This window comes from Hesperophylax consimilis, chromosome 7 (genome assembly GCF_061612785.1).
Source record: "Hesperophylax consimilis isolate HC1 chromosome 7, BYU_Hcon_1.0, whole genome shotgun sequence".
Classification (NCBI taxonomy): Eukaryota; Metazoa; Arthropoda; class Insecta; order Trichoptera; family Limnephilidae; genus Hesperophylax; species Hesperophylax consimilis.
In genome coordinates, this window is record NC_142842.1 from 4,822,640 (window position 1) to 4,849,432 (window position 26,793).

The window sequence follows — 26,793 nt, forward strand, 5'->3', positions numbered from 1 at the left end:
TTTAAGTACAATTAATACATAGAAGTTACATTATTAATTGCGCCAACGTGTATTTGATACCATCAGTATATCGCCCTGGTTGCTTGAAATGGTTTTAGTCGTGTTTAGTATCAAGATCTGCTTAGCCAGGTACTCGTCATCACTACCTCCCGTCACACAACATAGCTGGGAGTGGGAATACGACAGTACGCAACCTCTTAAATATAATTAATTTATGAGAATTAGCTCGCAAATAATTTAATTAAAATAATCTCTAAACACCTGAGAGCCTTAGCCATAATTTTATTCAAGAATAAATTGATATTTATTTTTGAATAGGCTTTTGAAAAAAGTTATATTTCTTTAAGAGTACAATAATTTTACCGTTAGTAAATAAATAAATATAGAAATAAATTAAGCAACATAAAATTTATAAAACCACGGAGGAATACATAACAATTACGAAAGCAAACGAAACCATTAGCTGAGCATTTGATAAAAGTTCACAAGGCTCACCTCTGAATCTCCAGTAATATGAATGTTATTTTATATCACAAACTGATGTGACAGTATTAGTCGGCTCTGTTACAAATGCAAAATCAGACCTTGCGCAGAAAAGTCCCACAACAGGTTGCGCTGCAAACTGTTACCTTACTTTAGTGAACTTTACTTTTCTGTGGAAGGTCTCGTTATTTTGATGTTCGCTCGCGTGTGGTCAATGCATAAATGACGTTGCCGTTTATTCAAGCAGATTGTCAAGTGGTTTGGTTTCTGGTTCGTTAGGTTCCATAGGTTAGGGCAGGTATATCTCTTTGACGTCAATGGCATAATCACATTTTGGTCATTAAAAACAATTGATCATTTCTAATTGTACCACTAAAGTGGTCTTATCGAAATTGCAATAAAAGAATATTGAATTATAGCTATAAATTATTCATTATTTATTTGAGACAGAAAAGACAAAACATAATTCATAGACAATCATACTATACATTCTGTTGAAAACAATACAAAATTTTACTAAAAGTATTTCTGAATAAATATTTAAATCACAGCTGTTCAAATCATGCTTCACTTGGCCTATTAACCGCTTCTGTGCCAAGAGCGAGTTAACTCGCATTCTTGGCCTGCTGTGCACAGCTACACTTCTACCTACTGGCATTTAAAAGGTTAAAAGCTGACACAATGATCCCGCCACTGAGAGCTCTAATATAATATAATCTATATATATAAACTGTTGATGGATCATTTAAAAGAAGAGGAGACGTAAAAATGGTGCTAACGGTAACCGGATAAAGCAGAACACGATAAAATAATAAGTTAGGTTAGTTTTTTATGCACTACTTATCTTCAGCGTTCAGTTTTGTCATAGAACCAGAGCTATAAGTGTTGTGTGTCTTTAGCAACGTTCATCACGAGAAGCAAAGAATCAAAACTTTCCTTATTTTAAATAGCGGATTGTGAAATAATAGGTTTTGGCCTGATTTTGAAGATGAGTTTTTTTTTCACAAATGCCTTAGCGACGTATTCTGTTCCGCAGACAGTTTTATGTTCCACTGCGAACGTAGAATCCAGTTCGCTGCTCTGAGTGGATTGGGTCTGACCGGAGAGCTTCTGGTCATCAGGTTTGTGAACCTTCTTCTCTAAGACGGCGAATGGCTTCTCCATGACCATCTCCTTGCCCTGGAGGATGTGGTGGCCGATGATCAGAACCGGCTGGCCCGTCGTGGTGAAGTGTAGATCCCCAACGAACTGGTTGTACAAAGACAGTTCTTCGCGGGATTCTAGATCACCCTGCAGCTCTATGATGGCCCATTCCGGAATGTCCTCTTTCGCGTTTTCTCTGAAAATTATTAAACAAGTTGTTAAGAATTGTTTGGGCTTGATGAAGTCTTCAATAACAGACGCATGGTTTTTTTGTTTTTACTGCACAAAACTGCATTTCACTTTATTTAATGTTACAAAGAGTTAAATTATTCACGACCCGGACAAAACACTTTTACTAATGGTCTGTCGACCATAATGACTGCTTGTTACTATTTTATAGGAGAGAAGAAGGAAGAATCCAGTCGGTGAGGTTTTTTATAATCTAACCAAGTAACACACATTGACAAGCTAATTGTAAACAAACCAAAGAAAGCCAATTGATAAGCACTGACATCTGTTTTATCTGTTAGCCCTAGTTTTACCTCTGACCGCTAGGTGCTAGTAACTGGTGGTGAACTTTGCTAATGGTTCGTACATTTTTAACACAAGTTAAAAAATATAAGATGATCCCTCATCTGCTCTAGAATTCTTCCACCTTAGTTATAAACACAGTGTAGAGACACAGGTCTAGGTATAAGTATGGTTAAACTTGGTTAAGGACGGCTTAACTATGCCGACGCTGAACCGGCGCTCAAGAATCTAATAAGGCGGATAATGGTTTATGTATTTGGAGATAAGTTAATAATTTATTTGTGAATTAAGTATTTTTGGTGAGTAGAGGAGACAGAAGGGACATGTTTGGAATAAAGGGATCAGAAAACAGTGGAAATAAAAATGCAATCATGACATGAAAATGAAAAATTTATTCAATGTAAAACTATTATAATATTAACATGATGAAATCAAGTTTCCAACATCCACTTTCCTTTGGTTGTGTAAATACCTGTAACAAAGAAAAAGGTTATGAATTAAAATTTTATTTTGAGAATTGCTCTGGTAGAAAATCACCATTCTGCAACAAAAAACATATCTCACATACACACTCAATGTAAAAAGTGAAAGACCGCCATTCTGAATAGAAATGTAGCTTAAAATGGATTTAGTCATGTTTGGTGACCATATCTTAATAGCCAAGTACTTCTAAACCTGCCTCCTCCTCCTCTTCGATCCCTTCAGCATCACAAAATACTACAGTAATTGGCAATATCATAGTCCCGCTGGTTTCGGAAAGTTGGGAATCTTGTGCGGTATTCACATAATAAAAAAACTGCTTCACCTTCGTGTAATTCAAAAACTAAACCTAAAAAGTACGTAGTCTTGTTTTTTCCAAGGGCACGATTTTTACCAGTCTCACCTCGATCAATCAGCATCTGAACTTCTTGAAGAGCGGATGCTTGCTGGCGGGGTTGGAGGAGCGACTCTTGAATTCGTAGTAGAAGGCGTTGTCGCCGCCAGAGTAGGCGGACATGTTGCCGGTGCGCCGCACGGCCCCGCTGCCCGAAGCGATGGCCAGGTCACCAGCGATTCGCTCATCCTCACAGTCCTGGTCTGATGCGGCCAGTACCTGATTAAATAACGTACAATATAACTGGAGGTAAAACGCAATAATGTTTACATCTTTTTAATCACTATTAGCTTTGTCTAGAATCTGAGAGGCGTGCGACTCGTGACCTAGACAAGGGCAAACAAACTATTAGCTTTGTCTAGACTCTGAGCGGCGTGCGACTCATAACCTAGACAAGGGCGAACAAACTATTAGCTTTGTCTACTGACAAGACTCTGAGAGGCGTGCGACTCGTGACCTAGACAAGGGCAAACAAACTATTAGCTTTGTCTATACTCTGGGAGGCGTACGACTCGTGACCTAGGCAAGGGTCAACAAGTACCAAGCAAAATATTCAAATACATTATACGGTTACGGTTAATTATTTACAGTACTCTTCGGAATACATCGCTTATTCAACTACTACTATAAGTAATATGCCATTTGTACTAGTTGACAGAACAAAATCAAGCTACATAATTTGCCAGTATTCGTATATCAAATTCAGTAGTTCGCGGCGTGCCTAGACTCAAGCACCAAAAAAAAAACACCGATGGGTTGGGTTATGTTACTCTTACACACTCGTTATTAAACCGCGCCATCTAGCAACCTCTCACTGAGCATTTTAACAGTCACCAGGGTTAATTATTGTTGTTGTGGGACATCTCGGTTAATCCTCTGTTTATTCTAGCCACTGTTGCGTGTGTTTTTGTTCGTTTCATTCGGCCACATTTTTTATTTGAATATGTCTTCTCACAAGCGTAAACATGACATGGTTTTTGATTCATCGATTGTTTTTACGAAATACCTGTTTTAATTTTTAGTGTATTTATTATAGTATGTATACACTATAATTCGCCGCGTTCACTAATTGGACAATTATCCGGTTTTTGGGGTGACGGATTAGTGAGAGACTACTGTTTGTTTGTTATTTGGGAATGTGTGTTGTGCTTTTTGTGGACTGTCTGTTCGAAGCTATCGGAGTAAGACAGATAAACATTATTTTTATTTTTAAACAAAGGCTAAATACTCCCAGGTTAGACAATATTTTAAAAACTCCTAGTTACATCATTAATTAACGACGAGAAATGTTGGACTCAGCGAGCCGAGGAATTGAACCCCGACGCATTTGTTCACTCAGTTACTAACCGGTCAAATACTGATTTAGCTCTTGTGATCACGATGGACAGAGATGTCGGGCTGTGAAAGAGAGACAGGGCATGAGCTTCTGAGAATTATCTGTTTAGTGAACAGACAAAAGTCGTGTTGATTCATCCTCTGCAAGTAAGAAAAGGGAATAAGTGGTTACCTGTTGTAGCAACTGTCCTTGTTCCTCCCTGGTTCCGTAGAAGAGATCCGACTCCTGGTCCATTCCTCTCAACTCCGTGATCACCTAAAAACAACACACTTCCGTTTATTATACAGGCTCAGATAATACACATACACACCTTTTACGATTTTAATAGAAACCACTGACATAATACCTTTCGACTATTAGGCCCTTCTCCCTCAGGGATACGCAAGTATTTGATACAGACGATTCAAGTGTCTGCGTGGAGTTTCGTGCGCAGGCACACGTTGCCGACATTCATCGGTGACACCAGTCTCTCGCGACCAGCCTGGCGAGGTTTTCACTACTCATGTCAGACATTTGTAACAATGTGTGTACTTTAGATCAGTCCTAGGATCAAAACGGCCAACAAAGAATGACAGCTACAATGGTTGGTGGCGACACAGGTCTCGTGATTTCTTATGGACTGTGCGAACAAGTGTTGTCAACAACATGAGTATCACTTGCGTACCGATGTGAAATAAGGGTCTTAATATTTACAATGCAACAGGGTGTTGAACTGCTGAAAGAAAAGGGACACCAGGTAGAGAGCAAGAGAGAGACACCACAGTAGAGGTGCAAAAATGGCAGGCAAAACCCCAAATACAAAATACTGAAAAGAGGAGAAGGATGTCTGCAACAAGCAATGGGTAGTTCAAATTGTTTACCTTGTAGCTGTAACCTTGATTGACTAAAAATCTCTGCCTCTTCCGGCTATAGGACATCTCCATGGTGTCCTGAGAGACCAAGGTGTAGAAGAAGGCGTTATACTCCTCGGCAATGGCTCCCTTCTTGGCCCTCAGGATGCGGCCCAGCCTCTGGGCTTCCTGGCGACGGGACCCGCCGTGAGACGATATCTGAATCAGAACGTTGGCTTCGGGCAAGTCGAAACTGGTATCGGCCACTTTACTGACAAATATTGTGTTCACCTAAAAGAAAAATAGAATAGTTACAAATGAAAATAATAAGATAAAAAATAAATTTAATTTGCTTCATGTATCGTTTATCTTCCTGCACGGACATTCAACATGCTACACTAGCGTTTCCTAGCGATGCGAGTTGTGCGCTTTGGTTTTCTTTCATGCATTTTAATGGATTTTATATGTATGTAATAAAATCTTTAGAAATATTAAAAAAAAATGTGCCAGAACCCAGTGAAAACAGGTCTCTTTAACTGTCTGTGCATTTTCTACAGCACAGCCTGTATTAAAAAAGTTGGCGGTGATTCGAGCTATCGTGGAAACAAGTCCTTTGTGTTGGCGGTATTTATAATAATAGATTTTAAAACTCATTAGTTTGTTCGGCAATAAACCTCGAGGCTCGAGGTATAGTGGTGAAACTAACTATGTATATTGTGTTGCGTGCTCTTTCGAAGAGACGTTACAGTGGTAGGTGATTAGTCATTCTTTTATCTTCGCTTCTATCCTACACATATTAATCAAACACCATTTAATTTAGATTAAAGTGTTTACAGCCCATTTTCAAGTTAATCTGAAGTTGTATTATTCACATGCAACATTGCTTATATACGCATAAACTTATACAAATAAATATACCACAGAAAAGCTTACGTCAACTTTGAGGGTTTTGCATTATTTTAAGAAGAGGAAGGAGTGAATTTGTGTCAGTTAATATTATTTCAGAAATGAATACTTACCTTTTGATTGAACTTGAAATTCTGTAAGATCTGTATCCTCTCTCCCTGAGATGTGGGTCCATAGATATAGGGCTTGTTCATCTTAACGGCGTAGTGCTTCAGAGCAAACACATTGTCTGAGAATACTATCGTCTTATCACCTCTGCGCTCGTGGTATCTATAACAATGCATTTAAAATTATTATTATGTTTAAAAGGAGCTAAAAGCGCCAAGATTTGTAGTACAGACATTTTTACAATAAGTATAATTTGTATCAAAGAGTCAGGTAATGACTGGTCTGCGGGTTAGTCCTTCTGGCTCCCAGCCAAGTGTCCTAATAACCAAGCTATCGACCATCTCGATTTTAAAACTGATATACAGTGCATACCGCACAAGTCTCAACTGCTTCCAACCGTCAGGAGCCAGTGAGACTAAGGCATTCCCAATTGGGGTACGTTGTGAGACTTAGGGGGTATTTCACTATCTCTGAATAACGCTAACGCTCGGGTTAAAGTTCGATTTGACTAATCAGTGCTCGAACCTCACGTTAGGCGCTATTCCTCGAATCAAAGATGGCGTCAAAACATTTCGAGTTTGACAGCGGAGAAGTGAGTCGAATTTTGTTGCGAATTATTATTGATACCGAGGTTTTTGATTTACAGAAGCAGGTGAAAGGGCAGCGATGCGAAGGCTGCGAGTTTTAAGAGCTCGAATGAATTTGAATGCTTGTATGATCCATCCTGAATTATTTGATTGTGTTCAAAATAAGAAACAATGTATTATAATTTGACACGAATCTATCTAAAATAACCTGATAATCAACATAACATAACCAAAAAAATGCACACTTTGCGGTGTGCAGACTGTGGCGGGAAACTGGATGACGGCGTTGACCACAGATCAATTGGTGTTGATGCTAGCATTCCATAGACATTGCGGCAAAACATGACAGGCGTGGCAGTAGATGGGGTAACTGCAAACATTTTGCGATGTTGCCAGACTATTTCGAGTGTTATCTATCCGGAAGCTCGGCAACAATGGTGAAACGGTCGCCGTTGAATAACGAAGTTATTCTGATCTTTAAAGCCAGCCAACGGCTAGCTAGTCAGATATTTAGCCCGACATAGTGAAATACCCCCTTAAGGTAGTAGGGAGGGGAGGGAATTAGGGAAGAGGAAAGTGGGGAAGTACCTGTCTATTCAGATCAAGCCACCAAATAGAGCCATTTCAAGCAATGTTTCAATGCTGAATGGTTGTCTTACACCGAGGCAATACTGAGAGTATCTTCCACTCTGGAACGTGCCACAAATGTACTTTATATTATTTTAAATTAATTATTTGTGAAATAACACAAATTAATCGAATAAAATTTACTTGCGCACGCAGGGATTTGAACCCGCGACCTTCAGATTGCTAGTAGAGAGCCCTCGACCATGGAAGCCGTCAATTACTACCATCATTATAAGCGGAAAATGTTGTGATGGAGGACTTCGCTAGCAGAGGATTGAACCGGAGACGCCTGGGCGGTAACCCAATACAATTATCCACATAGCTACAACTAAATAGTGTAGAAAATAATTAATTCATTCTATGCTAATATTCTATTCTCTCAAGTTCTGTTGGAGAGCTTTCATCAAAATATACCTTCATCAATGATAAATTACCTAATTAAAAACTGGCACGCCCTAAACTTGGAGGGGTTCATCACGTAGAGCAGGAGGCGCCTTGCCGTCCGGCAGGTTAGGTATTCCCGGTAGAACTCGGGGGCCATGGGGCACCACACCTCGGCGCACTGCACTCGCGCTATGAACCCCCGCCGCTGCAGCTCCAGCCAGTTGGCCTCGTACAGCTTGGGGCCAATCAGGAAGTTCAGATCGGCAATCTTGTCGTCTTCGCGAAGCAGGGTGGCGGTGAGGCCTGGTGAACAAATACATCATAGTGAGTATATATATTGTTTTAATATATTATATCTATGGTTAAACTGTAGCCTCCTCTCCTGCTTCTTCAGCCATAGTCTGCTCTGCATCGCAGCTGCAGCGCTGGGTGTGCATTATCACAGAGTACGTGATTAACAAGTAGTTATCTGTCTCACCGAGCTTGCAATGAGAGTGCACGATGGTCAGCACCCGTCGGAACATCTTGGCGGGGATAGTGTGCACCTCGTCCAGCAGCAGAAGGCCCCACTCCTGCCCCTTGAGCCATTTCATGGTCTGCTCCGCTTCCCAGCTACGGCGCTGCGTGTGCGTTATCATGGAGTATGTGGTCACAAGCACCCCGCAGCCGGCCGGCTTGTCTTTAGCTTCCGACGTGAACCTGGACGGGGAAATAATACAATATTACAATTCAAAGGCTATGTTTCAAAACAAACTTCTTGCTTCGTACACATTCATAAATTGTCTCATACATACTCTTCTGTTATTCTGGATATAGGTAATATGTTTAGTTTTTTTTAAAGAAAGATAAACATTCCCGGGTTACAAATAACCTAACAATATTAGAAAATCTCCTTTTATAATTACAGTAAGAAGAATATGTTGCTTGGAGGATTTAGTCAGCCGAGGAATTGAACATACGACGCCTGGGTGGGAATCAGACACGATGCCAACTCAGCCATTGACCAGTCATATAAAAGAAACGCAGGAGAGGCTTGAGCATGGTTTTTTACTTTAGTGAAAAACTCACTTAATTTAGAATAACTATTTAACCATTACGCCACTTCCTGAAGGGGCAGGCAGAGAGGATGGACATCCACACAACTCTATCTTGGCACACATTATTCTGACTCATGAGATGACTGACTGACTACCCAAATATTTGATTAAATTGGTTGTGCCACGTCTTCCTTGGGTTCACCAACTTCCTCTATCATTAACTTTCAAATATTCTCCTTTCTCCGTTCGTTACCAGAACAATGATGATGATCCAAAACTATATTTAATGATGAAAGGTTGAGAACCGATCTTTAAATATTAATCTATCACTAAAGGCCACTTTCGTCAAACAAATCGGAGCAAAACGCTACGTTAAGTCAAAATTAATCTTTACTGGAAGGCTTAACTAATAAGTTAAGAGTTACTCAAATCCATTTCACCAACTTTTTTAACCAAGCGTTTGCCATAAATAGTCAGAAAAATGTATTTAAATTAATTAACAAAGACTTATTATGAAGGCATGTTTAATTTTACATCTCGAAATGCAGCCAAAAGTTTACCTGCAAATCATGCTGTCATCGGCTGTGGACCACATCTTAAACTGTTGTTTCCACTGCTCCACGGAGACGCCGGAGTTGCAGAGCACCAGAGCTCGTTTGCGCACGGTACAACACGCAGTTACTCCCACCAGGGATTTACCAGCACCGCAAGGCAATACTATCACACCAGATCTGAAACAAACACACAAACAACACTTTTACTAGCGATCAATTAAATGTTAGTCGATGAAAACAAAAGAAAAATAAGAAAATTTAAAATAGAATAACCATTTTATATTTTAAAATCCATTGATGGTCTAACTCCTTAGGCTAACTTGTTTGGTTTTGGGAAGCTAACAGCTATTACTTGATTTGTTGTCGACTTGTTCGCTTTTCAGAAGAGCTCAGTCATACACATTTAAATATATGAAAACACCAAGCTTTATATTTGTTTGAGCTTGATGAAGTCTTCAATAACAAACGCATGGTTTTTTGTTTTTACTGCACAAAACTGCATTTCACTTTATTTAATGTTACAAGAGTTAAATTATTCCCGACCCGGACAAACCACTTTTACTAATGGTCTGTAGACCATAATGACTGCTTGTTACTATTTTATAGGAGAGAAGAAGAAGGAATCCAGTTGGCGAGGCTTTTTATAATCTAACCAAGTAAAACACATTGAAAAGCTAATTGTAAACAAACACTGTCAAAGAAAGCCACAATTGATAAGGCAAAACATCTGTTTTATCTGTTAGCCCTAGTTTTACCTACGACTCGCTCGATATAGCTCCTCCGCTACGGCCCCCCGATGTGGCTCCCAGCTCCCAGCGTATGAATTACACATAGAGAATACTGTGCTCCTTCGATAAAACTCGCTCGATACAGCTCCTCCGCTACGGCCCCCCCGATATGGATCCCAGCTCCCAGCGTATGAATTACACATAGAGAATACTGTACTCCCTCGATACAACTCGCTCGATACAACTAGCTCGATACAGCTCCTCCGTCGTGGCCAGCCCTTTAAATTCAGATATTTGGTGTAAATTCATAAAAATACAACATAATTCCGCGTAAAACCAATTTTTTCGGCCCTTCATACTCGGATGTTTGAAATAAATTCGAAAAATATGTCAGTGTAAATCGATTCAGATTTCCAAAATAATAATACTAATTAGGACGATGTACAATCATGTAAAAATACATTTCTCGATGTTTTACTGCCATGGCTGTCTTTGAGATTCAGATTTTTATGATTTATTTTCGCAAAAATCGAATTTTAGCAAATTACAGAAACAAATTTTCATGGGTGGACAAAAATAAATTTCTAATTACGGATTAACGAATTTCAAATTAAAAAACCATTTTATATAAAAAAATTTGTTCTGAGGATATTTTTGTGGCGCAAATTTCGAATTACGCATATTTTAGAATTATCGGGGTTCAAATTAACGGGGTTCTACTGTACTAATTTTATCTATGCATGAATGTGAATATTTGCGCACGGGCCTCTTTCTTCCTTTAATATCTTGCACATATAAGTTGATGGACCGCGCAGCCAATGAAAAAATTGGAGGGATGTTGCATATGACTTACTTTGCAGCCAATTTTAAAAGTGGAACTATGCGAGTCAAGTTAAATCCTGTGTTTTTTTCAAGGGGAAAAACTAATGAAGCAAATAATATTCTAGATGTGATGTAAAGGGAGTGCTTTTCTAACCTGGCTCTTCCATTTCCAAACATTTTCCTGAGGCTCTTTTCCTGGTAGGGACGCAACACAGCCATTGGTTTGAGATCAATGTTGATATCAGGATTTATCTGCAACGAAAATATTAAACAAACCATTAATGATCAAGAACTACCTAAATTATATAATAATAATTTAGTGCATATCACACAAAGGAAGGATGAATGTAGACTAAATGCTGCGGAAATGAGATCTCTGAGGTACATGTGCGGTAGAATTTTGTGTGGCTGTGTTAAAAATGTGGAGAAAGGAAATGTGGAGAATTGAGAAAGGGACGTTTAAATGGTCTGGGCATGTAGAGCGGATGAATAAAGAAAGGAGTGGGATATTTCATACCACAAAAAAATTAGTTTCGAGCGGTGCTGGAACACGCGTCAGAGCCAAAACTGCTATTTGGGTGCGTAGCGATGGGGCACATTTTTTTAATCTTCTTTCTGGATTTTTTTTGTTTCACTTTGTGAATGCTATTAATATTGTCCTAGTATTTAAAGTTTTTGTTATTTCTAATTTTGAAACAGTTTATACATTTTGGAATTTCATTTTACATATGACTTTTTTAGATTAACCTATTGAACAAAAGCGTATCTTTAAGGATACGTTTAAAAAATCATTTCTCTGAATACAACTAGCTACTCTGGGAAAACTGCATATTATGGCAGATTATATACTACTATTAGTATAAATATATGAACAGATTATCTGGTAAGACGATACAGTTTACAAAAACATCACTTTGAAAACGACAAGCAAGTTATGACAAAAATAGAATCAGATGGTGCATGGCGAAAATTGCTGAGAATTCACTTAATTCTTGAAACCTTTATATATTATGTTTTAAATGTGATCCCCTTTTCAAATACATCTACTGAATGAATGAATAAATAAATGAATGAATGAATGTTAACCTGATACAGGCTTAGTTCTATTGGGGTTGATTTTTATGAGAAAGAACATGATTTATTTATAGTGAGATGCAATAAATAAAAGAAATGGAATCTTAGAAGTGGAAATTAATCCACTTCTCTTATCGTGCTGAAATTCGGCAGATAGGCTTGTTGTCGATGACAATGCATTCTATAACTTTTGGTGGCATTCATGCACACACACGTATTTCTCTGAAATTGGATGACATTATAAAAATTTACAACATTTAGGGGGTATTTCACTATGTCGGGCTAAATATCTGACTAGCTATCCGTTGGCTGGCTTTAAAGATCAGAATAACTTCGCTATTCAACGGCGACCGTTTCACCATTGTTTCCGAGCTTCCGGATAGATAACACTTGAAATAGTCTGGCAACATCGCAAAATGTTTGCAGTTACTCCATCTACTGCCACGGCTGTCATGCGTCACAGTCCGCACACCGCAAAGTGTGCATTTGTTTGGTTATGTTATGTTGATTATCAGGTCATTTTAGATAGATTTGTGTCGAATTAATACATTGTTTCTTATTTTGAACACAATCAAATAATTCAGGATGGATCATACAAGCATTCAAATTCATTCAACAAAATTCGACTCACTTCTCCGCTGTCAAACTCGAAATGTTTTGACGCCATCTTTGATTCGAGGAATAGCGCCTAACGTGAGGTTCGAGCACTGATTAGTCAAATGGAACTTTAACCCGAGCGTTAGCGTTATTCAGATATAGTGAAAACGAAAAAATGACTAATCCGCAGATTAGTGCTAAGTCAGAACATAATCAGAGATAGTGAAATACCCCCTAAATATAAGGAATAAATCTCGTCACCATCCAATTAGGATTTGGCTTAAGTGATGGCGCGGTTCACTCATTTTAGTCAGTCCCTGGGTAGGAAGGTTCAATCCTCAGTCAAACTAAAAAAAAAATACAAATATATTTTTAAATACAAATAAATTAATAAAAAAGATGCATCAATAAAAAAAACTTTTTTCAGGTTGTTTTTTTATGGTATAATCTAACCACAAAAACTATTGAAATGACGTGACTCCGAAATGTATATTTGATGAAGAAGAATAAAAGCAGCTTGCAAAAAGCTGAAATTCTTTCCTTTCTGTAACGGACGTAGTTGACCACATTATTTAATTTCATAAAATCTGTTTTACATTTATAAAATATGCCTACCCCACGCCACTGGCAAAATCACCACTCCCCGCCACTGGTCATTTTGTTCCAATTTCGGCCCAGGCGGCCCGAAAACTTTGACCCCGAACGGCATGGATACCGCATCGCGCGTCTACCATTGCCGAGCGGATCGATGTTCCATTTTTTTTCTATGTAAAATTTACTAGGAAAAATCAATTTTTAAATGTTGCAAATGTATGTATTTTACTTGTTCATCCCCTCGGCGGTAGTCAAATAAACACTATTTTCTATATACTACCGCTGAGGAGATATTAAAAAAGCTGTTTTTCACATACATGTATACCCATTTTTTAACAAATTTTTTACCTTTTTTGCGTGTACAAAAATCCAGGAACCTCGTAGCATAGTGAATCTTATCTCTTTCTGAGCGCTATGTTACGGGGGACCTGGGAAAAATACTAACTTAACGATATTTTACAAATTTGATCGCTTTAAGATCATTTTTACACATTTATTTACAAACATTTCTTATTTTTTATCGTATCTTGACAAACAAAAAATCTAGTTGTCAAGATACACATTCTTATAACTACTATGCATTTAAACTAATAGTAATTGTTATTCATGTAAGCCCTCAAAATCTTTTCTAACTCGCAAATTCAAGCGACTACCTTCGACCATGCTGCCGGCAAAATGAATATGCGACATTTTGCCGGGGCATATAAACACCTCACTGGCGCGGATACAATCCCCCGCCACTTTTGGACTCAAAGCCCAATGTCGGGTGCGAGTCATGCTTATTGAATATAAGCAGCCACATAATTAAAATAAATCAGTTCATCTTTACCACCGAAACCAAGCGTTTTATTATCTACAAGTGACTCCTGCTCAACATCTGCCTCACCTCGCCAAGTCTTCTGCTCCAAAACCTTCTGGTGTTACCTCCTCAAGACAAGCCGGCCCTCTTCTGGAAAACCGCCAACGCCAGAAGCGAGCAGAGACGACAGCACACCCAGTGCCCAACATTCACCAAGCCTGGGTGCAGGAGGCAGATTTCATCAAATATTTCTACTATCATCATCATCATCGGCCGTAAAGAAGCATTCTCATCGGTTGAAGACACGGTTTGGACCCGGCGCCTAAATCTACAGTCTTGTGCGGACTCCCGTCCGGTACACTTTCTAAATCGCTATTTTAAACTCACAATGATTTAGACCACGAATCGCCACTGTATGAAATGTGGATGAAACAAGGAGACCGAGGTGTTATGGTAAGTTAGTGTTATATTGAAGCTCACCGTATCGTTTCTGAAGTCGTACTCGGCCAGCAGAGGGTGGTCCAGCTCGATACACCTCTTCTGTATGATTTCAATCTTCTCGGGGTCCACCTGGAAGGCCACGGTGCCGCTGCTGGCCCCTCCCTCTTCTTCCGCTTCCTCCTCCTCTTGGTCCAACTTCTCGTACAGGTTGGTGATGTCCTCGGGCACCGGCTCCAGTGGAGGGGGGACGTCAGGCTTGGCCTCGCCGTCCACTGGAACCAAAACATGTGGAATAGTGGTACATACAGGCTAAAATTACATTTTATATATCATACCTGCTTCTCAAAATTGTTATGAATTACCTGACGATAACGGCGGTCCGTCTGATTGACAATCTGTTGTTAGCAGACGGATTACTATCCCTAATATATAGATGCAATGTAGACATGCTGAGTTCTACAAGTATTTTAAATCAGCCTGCTCTGAGGAGCTAGCAGCATTGATCTCCTGTGCACTGGTGCACATACGTGAAACTCAACAGACACGTGCGAAACACCCATTTTTATGTAGGCTTCATGAGAACGGGTCATTTCTTTGACTCGTTTTTGTGTAACTCGGCTCGAAATGAGGAACGAGCTACCGGCATCTGCTTCCTACAGCCCCTACCTTAACCTGCCTCACAACACTGCCCAAATGGGTGGTGATATAGTCCCACAGTCTTAAAACTGTACAGATCGGGGTGCTCTTGTGAGTTATCACATCAAAATATTTTTTTAAAAATTAAAAATATAAGCTTCTGTTAGTTCAGTTAGTACCTGGTGGGGCCACAACAGCCGGCTGCGTCTTCCCGAGGAAGTTGGGGATCCCCTTTTTGTCCAGGGTGCCGCTGATGAGGCCCCCGTCGGCTTCTTCCTCTCCCACCCCGCGCAGCCGGCACTCCTGCACCACCGGGTCCTTCAGCAGTTTCTGCAACACTTCGGGGTGCATACTCTCCACGTAGTACCTGACAATCCAAGATATGGGCTTAAAAAATAATACATCTAATAGTAATTATTATTTTATTAACTTCCTTTTTTGTTACAAGTAGAGATAATGATATTATTCTTATACTATGGTACTAAATTCTAGAGCAAAATCCCACGCTCATTCAAAAATCACAACAACATTATAACATTTAAATCTCAACTAAAATTGGATACAAAACAAAAGGAGATCAGATATATGTAAATAATTTAACCTAACTGAACGCCTTGTCATTGATAGTTATTATAGTATGTATTGTACTCAAACTTACTGTATTTGTATTGTGTATATGCTAATAAAAATGTAACCTAAAATAATGTATTGCTATATAGGAACCTATATTAAACATTTGTAAGTAAACCATAGACAAAATGCGAGAAATAATTAACTAAAAAATATGCGAGGCAGGTTATGCACAACTTAAAATACAGTATATTATGCCATATCTTTATAACATTCATATATTATTGTAACATTAGTTTTTCAACAATGTCATTGTTACTATCTTACATATAGGTATTTTACTTACTAATGATATATTATATATTCAGTAATTTTTTTTGACGAAATAAATAAATTTAAATTTAAAATTTAAATATAACCGAAGTTCATCAACTGCAATGTCACCGAACATGGGGTTCACAGGGTGACTCCTGAGGCCCTGGACTAGCTCGCAGATCTAGATGTTCCCTTCTGATCCCTTCACTACACGAAGAAGAAGAAATCGTTTTAGTTTAACAAAATTAGCACCGGCAGATGATGACTCACCGATTATGCTTCAGTACCAGCTTGACCTTCCCGTAGGAGAGAGTGCAGAGCTTGATGAACTCCACGATGCCGTCGGGCACGCTGCACTTGCTGAGACGACGCAGGTACTCAATGATGTCGTGCGTCTGCAGCCCCACCGACACGGCCGCGTACAGACTGTACGCAGTCAGCTTGTACTCGTGGATGTGCTCCGGCCTGGGGAATAATATACACTAACCTTTACAATGCTTGAAATTTGACAACCTTCACGAGAATTTTTTTGTTTTTACACCTTGCTGGACTTCCTCTTTTAGCCAACTTCAAAAATATTTAGTTAACCACTGTACTTTTTTAGGAAATTACACTTCGTTTCAACTTAATTACTATGTATCTATTACTATGATTACTATGATACTAGATTAATTAATAGTACATCGAAGGCTCAAGAGCAGCGCGGATTACATCTTAAAAACGAAATTTAATGCATCTTTTACCATATCTCCCGATTAAAATGGATGTTTCTTGTAGTAATCAAGTTGTAACGAAGTGTAATTTTCATAATCTGTGTCGGACATACTGCTCTTGACTCTGCCACTGCCGTTTGGAGGTGGGTGAGTACCAAAGCGAAGCATGAGCCCAGGGCGTGGCCGTACGTGACCATGGCCATATGACTAAAGTTGCCTTGCTAGTCCCGCTCGGCCCATGTTCATTGCATCTTTGTCACTATTGTATCTATTTGTAACTTGTCTTAAAACTGTGAAACATAAAATGTCTAAGGTGTTCATTTAATTGTAAAGTGTAATAAATAAAACGTCGAACTGTGGCTGGAAGGAAAGTGACAGAGAGGTTGTAGAGAAAGGGCCGAACGCAGTCATCACGTGAGAGAACGAACGGCCGTGCGCCGTCATCGCGTGAAAGAACGAACGGCTGTACGCCGTCATCAAGTTCTGAGCATTCCTTCCCTACTCCATGGATCGGAACCTCTGGTACTTACAGTCTTGTGTATCTCAAAATGTCTGATACATAATCTGGGCAGTTAAGAAAATATACAATGTACCCATTGTCCATCATCATGGCTGATTTTACATTACAGTGTCGAAACAATGGCTAAAACAGGAGGAAGCGCAACAGAGATAATAACCCAAAAATTAATCACAATAAGAATAAGCGATCTCATACGGAAGGAGCATCTCAACAGAGTGATTGGAAAAAACTATGTGATTATCTCGCTTCACAAGTGGTGAAAGGAGCGACATCTTAATTCTCCATGGATTGAGACCTTGGTCTATCTACAGTACTTGTGTGTTACAGTGCTCGTCCGCCACAACTTCTATATAATACATTTATAAGAACCTACCGGCACACAGGTTCTGAGATGGCGATGAGGAAATCGTGGGCATGTTTGTAGACTGGCGAGAATGACTCGAGGAAGATGTGGCCATTGGGAGCTACCCACAGAGGGCGAGAGATATGATCCAACTTCAGCTCCATCTGGGTCCTGATTTAGAACAAGCAGACATTAACTATTAAAGAGTTATTTGTTGGTAAATATTAAAAAAAATTAGGGACATGCTTAATAGGCACATTTTATATTTAAAATACTTTGTAGTACTTAGATAATAATAAGAACTAAGTATTTCAGTTTCCGGAAATGGAAAATAATGTATTTTAATAATAATATTTGGATGATTTGTTTAGCGCCGTTTTTGTGCAAAATCACCTCAAGGGCGCTGTAATTTATTTCGTTAAAATTAAAACCAATTGTTACTTGGCGGCCAACGATGTTGATGTCAAAGGTTTAATATATTTTTTCTTCTCTTATTTAAACCAAAATATGAACCTATGACCCTAAAATAGGATCTTAGGTTGTCAAAACCAAATAAATAAATAAAATAGCTTAAAAAAAAACAATTTAAAATTATTATGTCAAAACATGGCTTGAAGAAAAGACGTCAAATTATGTTTGTTTTTTTAGGAAATAGCTACTAAATTGCATTATTTGCCATTTTCGGAAGCTGAAATACTTACTTCTCATTATAATTTAACTGATACAAAGTGGTTTTTCTACTAACTGTGTCCCTATTCTGTATATTTACCTATTTGTTATTATTAGGATAACGATGCTGGTATTATGTTAAATTTATTTTACCTGTAATCCTTCGCTCCAAATTCATCTTCCAGCGCTTGCTCCTCATTTTCAACATTTTTAGACGCAGCTCCTGGAATTCCGTCCGTTTCTCCAATCGGTTCATCTTCCACTACTGCCGCATGATAGGCTTCATCCTCTGCTCGACGTTTTTTACCTTTGAGCGAAAAGGAAACAGTTGATAAAGAAACCAATACTTAAAAGTATTGTGCAATATGTATAATATGAATCATAATTCTGTCAACTTACCAAACTTGTTATCACTAGATCCTTTCGATGAAGATCCTTCGGATTTTTTACTCCTTTTAGGAGGACCCATAATAACCTTTCAAGAATCTGAAAAACGAATAATAGTAAATTACAATAAAAATGAACGATAGCCAATACTAAAATTACTTTAGGCAATACTCAAAATGTAACTTACCGTAATCTCGTTGTATTAGACACGAAGTATTCCAAATAAACCAAATTTGTTTTACAGGAGATGAAGCACACGTCCAAACTCGAGATTTTATTTTGACGTTTCGGCTGCGATTTTTTTTTATTTTTGTTTATGGTAAGAATCGGTTAGTAAATAGAACTGTATGAAAAAAATATTGTGTTACTCCTCACATTTATGAGGTTCTTGATTGTAAATGGATGACGATTGAAGTACCTACTTGAGTGACAGCTAGGTCGGAGTGTCTCATCACCACATAAATCAAACCAAATCAAACATATTAGTTATTTTAACCCATTTAGTAATTTATTCTTTTGTAATTTAGTTTGTATAACTATATTTGTGTTAATTGTTAAATATTGTGTTGTTTTTATCTGTTTGTCGGTAAGTCTTGTTAAATACTTGATGTAGGTAGGTTAAAAATATTAGTATAGAGATGGAACGGGCTAAACCTCCTGATCCCCCGGACGAAATCAACGATGGCTCTTTTTCAGACTCCTCGGTGGGCTCAATGGAAACGGTCGCCACCGATATTCCAGAACCCTCAGACTTCATCACAGTAACGACTAAAAAAAGGAAAAATTTAAAGCTTGTGCGAAATTCCAGTACAGATTCCGAAAAAGTACCCCACAAAATTCCTACCCTTGATAAAAATAGAAGCTTTGTAGACAATGGTATTCTTCCGTCCAATCAGCAGACCCCATCTATCCAGCCACTCAACTCGTCGATCACAACGCCAATTGCTAGTCCAACTACTCCTGTCCCCATACCGACACCAGCCCCTACACCCTCACGAATTTACAACAATTTAGACAGGCCTCCATACATCACACATGTCACTAAAATTTCAAAGGAAGGAGGTCCAACAACATTGTATGACATTGACTTTGGTCACTTTCTCCACAAAAATAAAATCAGTCCTGTCTGGAATGGAGTTAAGTCGGTTGGTCGTAACCGTCTTTCCGTCGAGTTTAAGACAGCGGCTGAAGCCAATAATTTTGTTAAATCAGCGGTTGCCAAGGAAAACTCCTATAACGTATTCATTCCTTCTTACCAGGTTACTAAACTTGGAGTCACTAAGGGAATTCCTCCACACTGGACGACAGAGGACATCTTGGAGAACATTAAGGTTCCCCAGGGTTACGGAAAGGTCATTAAAGCTCGCAGACTAAATTATCGTTTTAACACTGGAAACGCCATAGAATGGAGACCCTCTCAGTCTGTTGTCCTCACATTCGACTCCAAAGATCTCCCTCAAAATGTCACCATGTTCCACGTATCCCTACCAGTGGATCTCTACGTGTTTCCAACTGTGCAGTGCTACAAGTGCTGTAGGTTTGGACACACGAAGTCCCTCTGCAGATCAGAACCTCGATGCTATAAGTGCACCTTGTCTCATAGTGGCGATAGCTGTAATTCAACGGAGGAAAATTATAAGTGCTTAAACTGCTCAGGAAACCACTTGTCGACCAGCAAAATTTGCCCTGAAATGTCAAGGCAACGCAACATCAAACATACAATGGTTGTTCAATAAGGCTGTCATTTCTTATGCTGAAACTGCATCCAAAAATATTTCCTCCCCTCATCAATCTTCTTCTTCATCAACGAAGAAAACAGTTTTAAAGTTCAGTAAACCCCGAGTTCTCCCAAAAAAGAATGCCACTAGTCACGAATCCTTGTTATGGTTCCCCAATGGACAACTCCCTCCCAACTCTGATAGAACAATACCCAAGTCACCTGTCAACGCAGACCCACATAACATTAACGATCTTAATTCTACACTTATCACGTCATTTTTACACATCCTTCAGACTTTAAATAAAAACAATATACAAATACCGTCCCACGTTGCCAAACAGATTGTACAGATTATAAATACCTCTAGAAATGGCCCCTCTGACGAGGATTCTTCAGTGGAATTGCCATAGTCTCCGAAACAAATCAGTAGACATCTTACACACATTAAACTCACTCTCCATTGCAGTAGCTGCCGTCTCTGAGACGTGGCTTGAACCGGACTCTCATTTCAGAGTTCGAGGATTCCACTGTCTTCGTGACGACCGCCAAGATGGGAAGGGTGGCTCCGCTCTTCTCATTAAAACATCCTTACCCTTTTCCCCAGTAGATGTTAAGCCAGCCGGTTGCCCTTTTCAGGTGACGGCCGCTAAGGTTTTTGGCACTACAATCCTTTCCCTGTATATATCCCCTTCTAATAAACCCTCTAAATCAATTCTTCAAGCAATGCTTTCTAAGATAGAACCACCTTTCCTTGTTCTGGGTGACTTTAATGCTCACCACGGATTATGGGGCTCTGTGTCTTGCGACAGATTGGGCAGAGACATTGTTGACCTTCTTGACGATCTTGATCTTTGCATTATGAATGACGGTTCCCCTACCCGTGTTCAGGTACCAGGTCAACGACCCAGCGTGGTCGACCTTACCATTTGCAACTCAAACATAGCCGGATCCTTGTTCTGGAAAGTTCTGGAGGACCCGCACGGGAGTGATCACTATCCAATCCTCATAGAATCCTCCAACATGCTCCATACCAACAAGGCTTTCACGTTTCGTAATCGTAAACCGAGATTTGTAACCTCGAAGGCCAACTGGACTGATTTTTCAAAGCTCATAAAGCTTTCCATGCTTAGTCTGCCCTCTCCGACTAAAGATAATGTCACGCAATGTTACGAGTTGCTGGTTTCATCAATCATCGCGGCTGCAGAGACATGCATTCCTATCAAATTACCTGGCAATAAAGGAAAACCTCCCCCAGCCCCGTGGTGGGATAATGAATGTGCAGACGCAATAGATTCCAGGAAGAGGTATGCTAAAATATATTCTTTGAACATGACCCTTGATAATTTCCTGAACTTCAAAAAGATTGAAGCTAAGACCAAGCGATTGCTCAAAAATAAAAAAAGGCAAGGATGGAAAAACTTTTGTTCTTCCTTATCTCCCGATACCCCACTCTCAGCTGTTTGGAATTCAATCCGCCGATTCAGAGGTTCTTACGTCCCACCCGTTCCTCATCCACTCTCTTCAGAATGGGTGAAGGAATTTGCCGATAAATTAGCTCCTCCCACTGCGAGTAACTGGAACGAAACGGAATTCACATACTCGTTTCGTACGCAAGGGTGGATAGACTCACACTTCAATATATTTGAACTAAGAGAGGTTTTAAACGACCTTAGAGACTCAGCTCCCGGCGAAGACGGTATTCCGTATAGCCTCATTAAAAACTGTGATGTTGCCATACATAATTATTTTCTTACACTTTTAAATTTGATGTTTGACACAGGTAAAATTCCAACCTCCTGGAAAACCCAATTAATTATCCCTATTCTGAAACCCCAAAAGGACCCCAGTTCTGGTCTTTCGTACAGACCCATTGCTCTTTCTTCTTCTTTAGTTAAAATTGCAGAACATTTGATAAAAAGACGACTAGACTGGTATGTTGAAAGTGAGAAAATTCTTCCCAGCTCACAGTTTGGATTTCGAAAATCAAAAAGTACAACTGAAAGCATTTCAATTCTCACTTCTGATATACAGATGGTCCTAGCTGAAAAAAATATTCTTGTCGGTGTCTGCGTAGATATTACCGGAGCTTTTGACAATGTTTTATTAAACGTTCTACAGAGAAAATTATTACAAATCGGCATCCCCCGTAAGCTTGCCAGTTTCATAATCAACCTTCTTCTTACCAGAAAAATTCAAATCCAGGTTCTGAACTCCCCTTCTCTGTTGAGAACGGTAAACAAGGGTTTGCCTCAGGGTTCCGTCCTTAGTCCTATCCTTTTTAATATTTACACCTCTGACCTGCATCAGAGTATACTCCCATCATGTAAAATTCTTCAGTATGCAGATGATTTTTTTATCTATATATCGGGACGAATTATTGCTTTTCTGGAGGAAATGATCAACCTTAGCATGAAAAATCTTTGCATTTTTCTAAGAAATCACGGCCTGGAAATTTCTCCAACCAAAAGCAATGTCATCGTTTTCTCTAGGAAACGTGTTGCCCCGTGCATTTCAATCCGAATCGATAACATAATCCTCCCCGTCCAGGTTCAGATAAAATTTCTGGGGGTCATACTAGACTCTAAGCTAACGTGGAACTCTTACGTAAATCTCATTATTAACAAAAGTCAAGCTGGCCTTAACGCCCTGCGCGCCGTGTCAAGGGTCTGGTGGGGAAGCCATCCATGCTCGCAAAAATTGTTTTATAATGCTTATGTTAGAAGCCATTTGGATTACGCGTCATTCCTTATTGAGCCCACTTCTAAAAAAAACCTTTCAAGGTTAGACCGTATCCAATCTCAAAGCCTAAGATTAATTATCGGAGCCATGCGATCTTCCCCAATTAACGCTTTGCAGGTGGAGGCTGTTGACCCTCCTCTCCATTTCAGAAGACAGTTCTTGGCAGACAAGTTCTTATTCAAATGTTTCAGACTGTCTAATCACCCACTGATGGACAAAATTGCTGCTCTCTCTGCTCAAGTTAGATCACTTTCATATTGGAGGAACAAAACAATCCCACTTCTCGTCAAAAGCCTCCATACTTACAATGCTTATAAACCTATTTTAAATCCCCATGACAGACTTCCATTATATTTAAATTCCTTTCAAATTCATTCGCGCAAACCTAATATTATTTTTTCACTTGGCTTTCCTGGCAACCACGAAGCCCCAAGTAAATTTATCCATATTTTAAACTCGAAATGGACCGGCTGGAAAACTATTTATACAGATGGTTCTAAATCTTCCTTATCTAACCATGTGGGAGCGGCGTTCCACTGCCCAAGAGACCAAATTAGTAAAAAAATAAAACTTCATAAAGAAGCCTCAATTTTCACAGCTGAATGCATAGCAATTTTAGAATCCTTAAAATACATTGAAAGTATTCAAATTGAAAATTTTTTAATTCTCTCCGATTCCCTGAGTGCTCTTCAAAAACTAAACTCCTCCCCTTTCCACTACCCGGAAGATGATTTGTGTATTGGAATCCGCTCCTTATTACATACGTTAGCTATCTCTGGCAGAGAGATCGCGTTGGCTTGGATTCCTAGCCACTGCGGTATCCCTGGTAATGAAAAGGCAGATTTATTGGCGAAAGATGCCATCGACACCGGAGAGTTTTTGTACAATTTCTTAAACCCCGACGACCTTCTAGTCAAACTGAAAGAAAACATGATCTCCACATGGCAGAATCATTGGAATGAGTCGAGTAAAACAAAGGGTAATCATTTTTACAAATTACAGCCTACGATTCCTTCAAAACCGTGGTTTTCTGGGCTCTCTTTGAACAAATTTTCAACTTCTTCCATTTGCCGTATGCGAATAGGACATTGCTGCCACAATGTTCACCTGACAAGAATTCAGGTTAAGAATTCTGCCATGTGTGAGTGTCGTCTTGAAGAGGAGGACCTCAACCATATTTTTTTCAGTTGCCCTTTAAATAATAATTATAAAAATTTCATACCTGATCTGATCAATACAGGTATATTGCCCCCCTACGACATTGCATTTTTGTTATCTTCCATTGACAAACGAGTATATAAAATCATTTCTTATTTTATTAAAGTTAATGGCATCAACTTGTAAATTTACTTACCGAATTATTCATACGTGTATATATATATGTATGTATGTGTGTATGTATGTGCGTATATTTGTATGAATATATGTGTGTATATATAATATGTATATATATATGTGAATATATGTGTATATATATATATATATATATCTTTTTATTATTATTATTTATTTATATTTAGTGTGTTTAGTGAACTGTATATTATATATTTATGTTGTGTATTTGTAATTCTTTGGTAAATAAATATTAACCTACACATACACAAATACAAATACTCCACACACTCTCTACTTGACACTGGCCAGAACACTCCACTGGGGTGAAAAGCCATTTAAAAAAAAGAAGAAGAAGAAGAAGATTGTAAATGATGATAGAAAGAGATAGAAATAGAATGAAACTTTAAAATCTTTCACCCAAACGCACGAAAATTATTAACGTTTTTCACGTTGTTCTACATGAGTTTTTCGCGGGAATTTATTAAGTCAATAACACAGAAAATACCGTCTAAATCGTAGATCACACAGACTTTAACAGAATAAGATAAGGGAAAACCAATTGTACTTACAATTTCACATAAATTGGCATTTTTAGAACTTTACCAACGAACAAAAACTTAGTTAAAGCATTGACAGATTGACGTCTATCACACCACAAATCGGAGGCGGCAACTTCACGTTATTTTTTGTTGCGTTCGTAGCGGCGTACCAACCCTACCGAGTGGGGCAGTGATTGGTTTATATATGGGGGCAGTTTTGAACAAAATGTTTTATACCGTCTGTCAAAAAATTAAAAAAAATTGAGGGTGCTGCGATCGATGGCAACAAAAAAAGAGTAAAATAATTGAACGGTGTTCAGAAATTAGTTGTGTTTTCCGAAGGAAGATGATTTCAAATAATAATCTAAAGCAGCGAATCCACGTTGGCCCAATCTGCTGGCCCAACATATATAGGATGACTTTGCTATTGCTGTATTGGCTGCCAACGTTGGCTGGTAAACGCGATTATTGACGGTTTTTGTGCACAGATCAAAGGATCTTGTGGCCAACCCGAAAAGAACTTTCATACGTTGGCCCAGCATTCAGCCTACAATACGCGTTCAGCGCAGACGTTAGTGTTGATTGTTGCGTGAATGATTACGTTTACGAATTACGATGATTAATAATTTGATGTAAAGTACTTGCGAATTGCCGCGGCTGTGATAATTTCCACATCCATCTATATTTGACGGCCACCGTGGTCTAGGTGTAAGGCTCTCGACTAGCAATCCGAAGATCGCGGGTTCAAATCCTGGGGTACGCAAGTAAATTTTATTTGATGAATTAGTGTTATTTCACAATTCAGTCATATAAACATAATACATAGTATAGGTACTTGAGGCACGTTCCAGAATGGAAGATAAGTATCGCCTTGGTGTAAGGTCACCATTCAGAATTTAAATGACTTTAGCCGTGTTTGGTGACTAGATATAGCCAGGTACTCCCCCAGCTTCCTCTCACCCATCTCATTCCCCTCTCCACTACTTACAACCTCACAACATATCCCAATTGGGGATGCCGTAGTCTCATTGGCTTCAGACGGTTGGGAGCAGTTGGGACTCTTGTGAGGAATTTACATTAAAAAAGAAGATCAAATGGCCAATGCGGAATAGGGTATTTTCATTGTTTTTTTTTTAAATGCCGAAAAAAGTGAGGAAAATATTACGATAATGAAGGTATAATTAGTTAATTTTTATGTTGACGAATAAATTTTGTAAAACGATTTATACTGTGCCATTTTCGATTTGCGGCCTAAAAGACATGACCGTTTTTAACCGGCGAAAGTTGGCCCTAATGTTGACGACGGGGCGTACATACATTGGCGAGTTAGCGCCAATGTGAACTGGGCCCTTAAGGAAAGCTTGCATAATTCCACTTCACGCTTCAATTTCAAATTTAAAAAAAAAAGTTAATATCAGAGATAGTTATTTATGGTAAAAGATGCATTAAAGCTCTTTTTTCTTCAAAGTGATAAATTTGACTAAGAAAGTTCGTGTCTGGGGTAGCGCCAACCTGGTCAGTTTCAACGTCTCAAAACCCGAGGGTGTCTGATTTCAACAAAGCGGGAGATCAGTGATGGTCTGGTGCAATTTGATAGGAACACCCTCCCCGATAAAGACTCAATTGAATTGCTTGAAGTAAGTATTTCAGACCGGATCAAGTATCGGGACCCCATAGAAGCCCGTTAGCCCGTACACGTTACTTTGAAAGAAGCTAATGGTAAAAAGATATGAAAAAAAAGCAGACCTACCAAGTTGTATTAGACGGCATAATCATGTTGTCTCTTTCATAAATTTCGACATACGTTTATGAAACTTGGATAGTAACAGAACTTGAATAGGAATTTCATGGA

The 26,793-nt window shown here is 39.0% G+C and overlaps 2 protein-coding genes across 4 annotated transcripts; both read right to left on the reverse strand.

Annotated features, from left to right (window-relative positions):
* Positions 1 to 96: 96 nt before the first annotated feature.
* Positions 97 to 25,064, reverse strand: LOC149422202 (chromosome transmission fidelity protein 8 homolog). The gene is made up of 2 exons (XM_089633659.1): positions 24,972 to 25,064; positions 97 to 1,822 (listed from the first exon to the last, which is right to left on the reverse strand). The coding sequence occupies exons 1-2, from the start codon at positions 24,989 to 24,991 to the stop codon at positions 1,426 to 1,428; spliced, it is 417 nt and encodes a 138-aa protein (XP_089489785.1). The 5' UTR covers positions 24,992 to 25,064; the 3' UTR covers positions 97 to 1,425.
* hay (ATP-dependent DNA helicase hay) lies at positions 2,530 to 25,065 on the reverse strand. Of its 3 annotated transcripts, none has more exons than XM_089633657.1 (16): positions 24,972 to 25,065; positions 18,621 to 18,707; positions 18,375 to 18,528; positions 17,583 to 17,723; positions 16,247 to 16,441; positions 15,271 to 15,458; positions 14,495 to 14,727; positions 11,105 to 11,202; positions 9,407 to 9,577; positions 8,288 to 8,508; positions 7,860 to 8,112; positions 6,217 to 6,373; positions 5,228 to 5,488; positions 4,539 to 4,622; positions 3,041 to 3,250; positions 2,530 to 2,629 (listed from the first exon to the last, which is right to left on the reverse strand). In XM_089633657.1, exons 2-15 carry the CDS (start codon positions 18,688 to 18,690, stop codon positions 3,050 to 3,052), a joined length of 2,427 nt encoding a protein of 808 aa, XP_089489783.1. In that variant the 5' UTR covers positions 18,691 to 18,707; positions 24,972 to 25,065; the 3' UTR covers positions 2,530 to 2,629; positions 3,041 to 3,049. The 3 variants fall into 3 exon arrangements, with proteins under 3 accessions (XP_089489783.1, XP_089489782.1, XP_089489781.1); XM_089633656.1 differs by lacking the exon at positions 24,972 to 25,065 and adding an exon at positions 18,796 to 18,936 and having other exon boundaries at positions 3,032 to 3,250; XM_089633655.1 differs by lacking the exon at positions 24,972 to 25,065 and adding an exon at positions 18,796 to 18,935.
* Between the last annotated feature and the right edge of the window lie 1,728 nt (positions 25,066 to 26,793).

Excerpts from the sequence above, each read along its gene's own strand:
- hay (XM_089633657.1), bottom strand. The coding sequence starts at position 18,690 with ATGGGTCCTCCTAAAAGGAGTAAAAAATCCGAAGGATCTTCATCGAAA. Across the intron at positions 17,724-18,374 it reads TTTGGAGCGAAGGATTACAG|GACCCAGATGGAGCTGAAGT; the intron begins GTAAAATAAATT and ends GTTCTAAATCAG. Across the intron at positions 15,459-16,246 it reads CTGGTACTGAAGCATAATCG|GTACTACGTGGAGAGTATGC; the intron begins GTGAGTCATCAT and ends TTGGATTGTCAG.
- LOC149422202 (XM_089633659.1), bottom strand. The coding sequence starts at position 24,991 with ATGCCAATTTATGTGAAATT. Across the intron at positions 1,823-24,971 it reads ATGCCAATTTATGTGAAATT|AGAAAACGCGAAAGAGGACA; the intron begins GTAAGTACAATT and ends AATAATTTTCAG.